Source organism: Scardinius erythrophthalmus (genome assembly GCF_964197995.2).
Source record: "Scardinius erythrophthalmus genome assembly, chromosome: 12".
Lineage (NCBI taxonomy): Eukaryota > Metazoa > Chordata > Actinopteri > Cypriniformes > Leuciscidae > Scardinius > Scardinius erythrophthalmus.
Window position 1 is genome coordinate 1,784,356 of NC_138232.1, and position 2,500 is coordinate 1,786,855.

The 2,500-nt window shown below is 28.6% G+C and overlaps 1 protein-coding gene across 1 annotated transcript in view; it reads left to right on the plus strand.

The window, feature by feature from the left end:
- The window catches only part of soat2 (sterol O-acyltransferase 2), a gene marked incomplete at its 5' end in the record, with an annotated part of 38,145 nt that overhangs the window by 2,740 nt on the left and 32,905 nt on the right, over window positions 1–2,500 (plus strand). The window contains one exon of the mRNA XM_081379690.1: window positions 1–46. This exon is cut by the window's left edge and continues 39 nt beyond it. Coding sequence (XP_081235816.1) covers window positions 1–46 — 46 coding nt within the window. The remainder of the gene's footprint in view (window positions 47–2,500) is intronic.

A 2,500-nucleotide genomic window follows, 5' to 3' on the forward strand; every position in this document is an offset into this window, starting at 1 on the left:
CGTACAGTCGCAGCGAACGGGACAAAACCACTGGAGATCCGCCAAGGTGAGTCCGTCCATGTTCATTAACGCTTCAGTCTTCGTTCTGATCATTAAGATTCATTTTCAGTGATTAAAATCAGGTACTGGCTATTTTATTATTTATAATAAATTATTATTGTAGTATAAGGGTGAATCTCATGAAATCTGTCGGGAACATCTCCGGGTCATATTTCACTTATTAAATATAAGTGGAATAAAGGAAAACTTTTTTTGTTCACAGAAAGCGTATTTTAGGACCATTTGGATTTTTCTTTGTATTTTCATATTATATTCACAAATTCTTATACAAAAACAATGCTATATTTTAATGTGTATTATTTATTCATCATGGTGCTGCTATTAGCATTTTTTTTTATTTGTAATACTTATATTAAAAAATATAAATAAAATAAATGTTATATATATATATATAATTTTAACATTGCTTTTATTTGTAGTAATTGTATTAAAGTTATTTACTGCAAAAACACTATTACAGTAATAAGAATAACTAATATACACACACATACATTATATATAAATATATATATATTAATGCATGTTCTTTATGCAATTGTTTTTTTTTTTTTGTTTTTTTTGGGGGGGTGAAATATGATCTAGACATGTTTAGCCTACCTGAAATTCATTCATAAATCCCTTCTTAGGAATGCTTATGAAGTTATTGTGTCTTTACAATTAAAAAGCAAATCAAATCTAGCAATCAAAGTATTCATAAATTCATAAAGTAAGAGATTCATAGGTATGAAATTAATTTCTTCATAAAGTGAGTTTTTCAACAAGTTACATCTGTGTCCGTCTCTGTTAGCATCATCTCCAACATCATTTATCAGCCATAACCATAAATGTGTGTAATAACATTCATTATATCTCTGTAAATCTGTGTGTTCATGACACTGAGGTCATATGTGACCTGCACGTGCGTTTGCTAAATGTAAAGTACAATGAGGGTTTCTTTTGGTCATGAAACCCTAGTTCATAATCAGCGAACGGTCAAAGATTAGCCCTGTTTACATTCAGAGGAGTAAACTAGCTTTAGTGAATATACTATAGCACAGGTAACCTCAGGTCAACATGTTTCAGCAGGGTTCAAAAGGTCAGATGAGGCATTAGAACGAATCATCAAGAGCTTGTTCATCTCCATCTGCAACCATCATCATGTTTCTCATGCATCTAAATATAAAACTTGGGTCTCTCCTAGACATTTCATCAGGACTCGATCGATTAAAGCGTCATGTCAACACACAACACCAGAAACACTCGAGGCCGAGGAGCCACACACACCGAGAACGGCTCGATCACACAGCGTGAGTTCACACTGATGACAAACGTTGTACATGTTTGCATTAACCAATGTAGAGCACTATTATATTATTGTGCATTAACCAATGTAAAGCACTATTATATTATTATGCATTAACCAATGTAAAGCACTATTATATTATTATGCATTAACCAATGTAAAGCACTATTATATTATTGTGCATTAACCAATGTAAAGCACTATTATATTATGCATTAACCAATGTAAAGCACTATTATAATATTATGCATTAACCAATGTAAAGCACTATTATATTATTAAGCATTAACCAATGTAAAGCACTATTATATTATTATGCATTAACCAATGTAAAGCACTATTATATTATTATGCATTAACCAATGTAAAGCACTATTATATTATTAAGCATTAACCAATGTAGAGCACTATTATATTATTATGCATTAACCAATGTAAAGCACTATTATATTATTATGCATTAACCAATGTAAAGCACTATTATATTATTAAGCATTAACCAATGTAGAGCACTATTATATTATTATACATTAACCAATGTAAAGCACTATTATATTATTAAGCATTAACCAATGTAAAGCACTATTATATTATTATGCATTAACCAATGTAAAGCACTATTATATTATTATGCATTAACCAATGTAAAGCACTATTATATTATTAAGCATTAACCAATGTAGAGCACTATTATATTATTATGCATTAACCAATGTAAAGCACTATTATATTATTATGCATTAACCAATGTAAAGCACTATTATATTATTAAGCATTAACCAATGTAGAGCACTATTATATTATTATGCATTAACCAATGTAAAGCACTATTATATTATTATGCATTAACCAATGTAAAGCACTATTATATTATTAAGCATTAACCAATGTAGAGCACTATTATATTATTATGCATTAACCAATGTAAAGCACTATTATATTATTATGCATTAACCAATGTAAAGCACTATTATATTATTATGCATTAACCAATGTAAAGCACTATTATATTATTATGCATTAACCAATGTAAAGCACTATTATATTATTGTGCATTAACCAATGTAAAGCACTATTATATTATGCATTAACCAATGTAAAGCACTATTATAATATTATGCATTAACCAATGTAAAGCACTATTATATTATTAAGCAT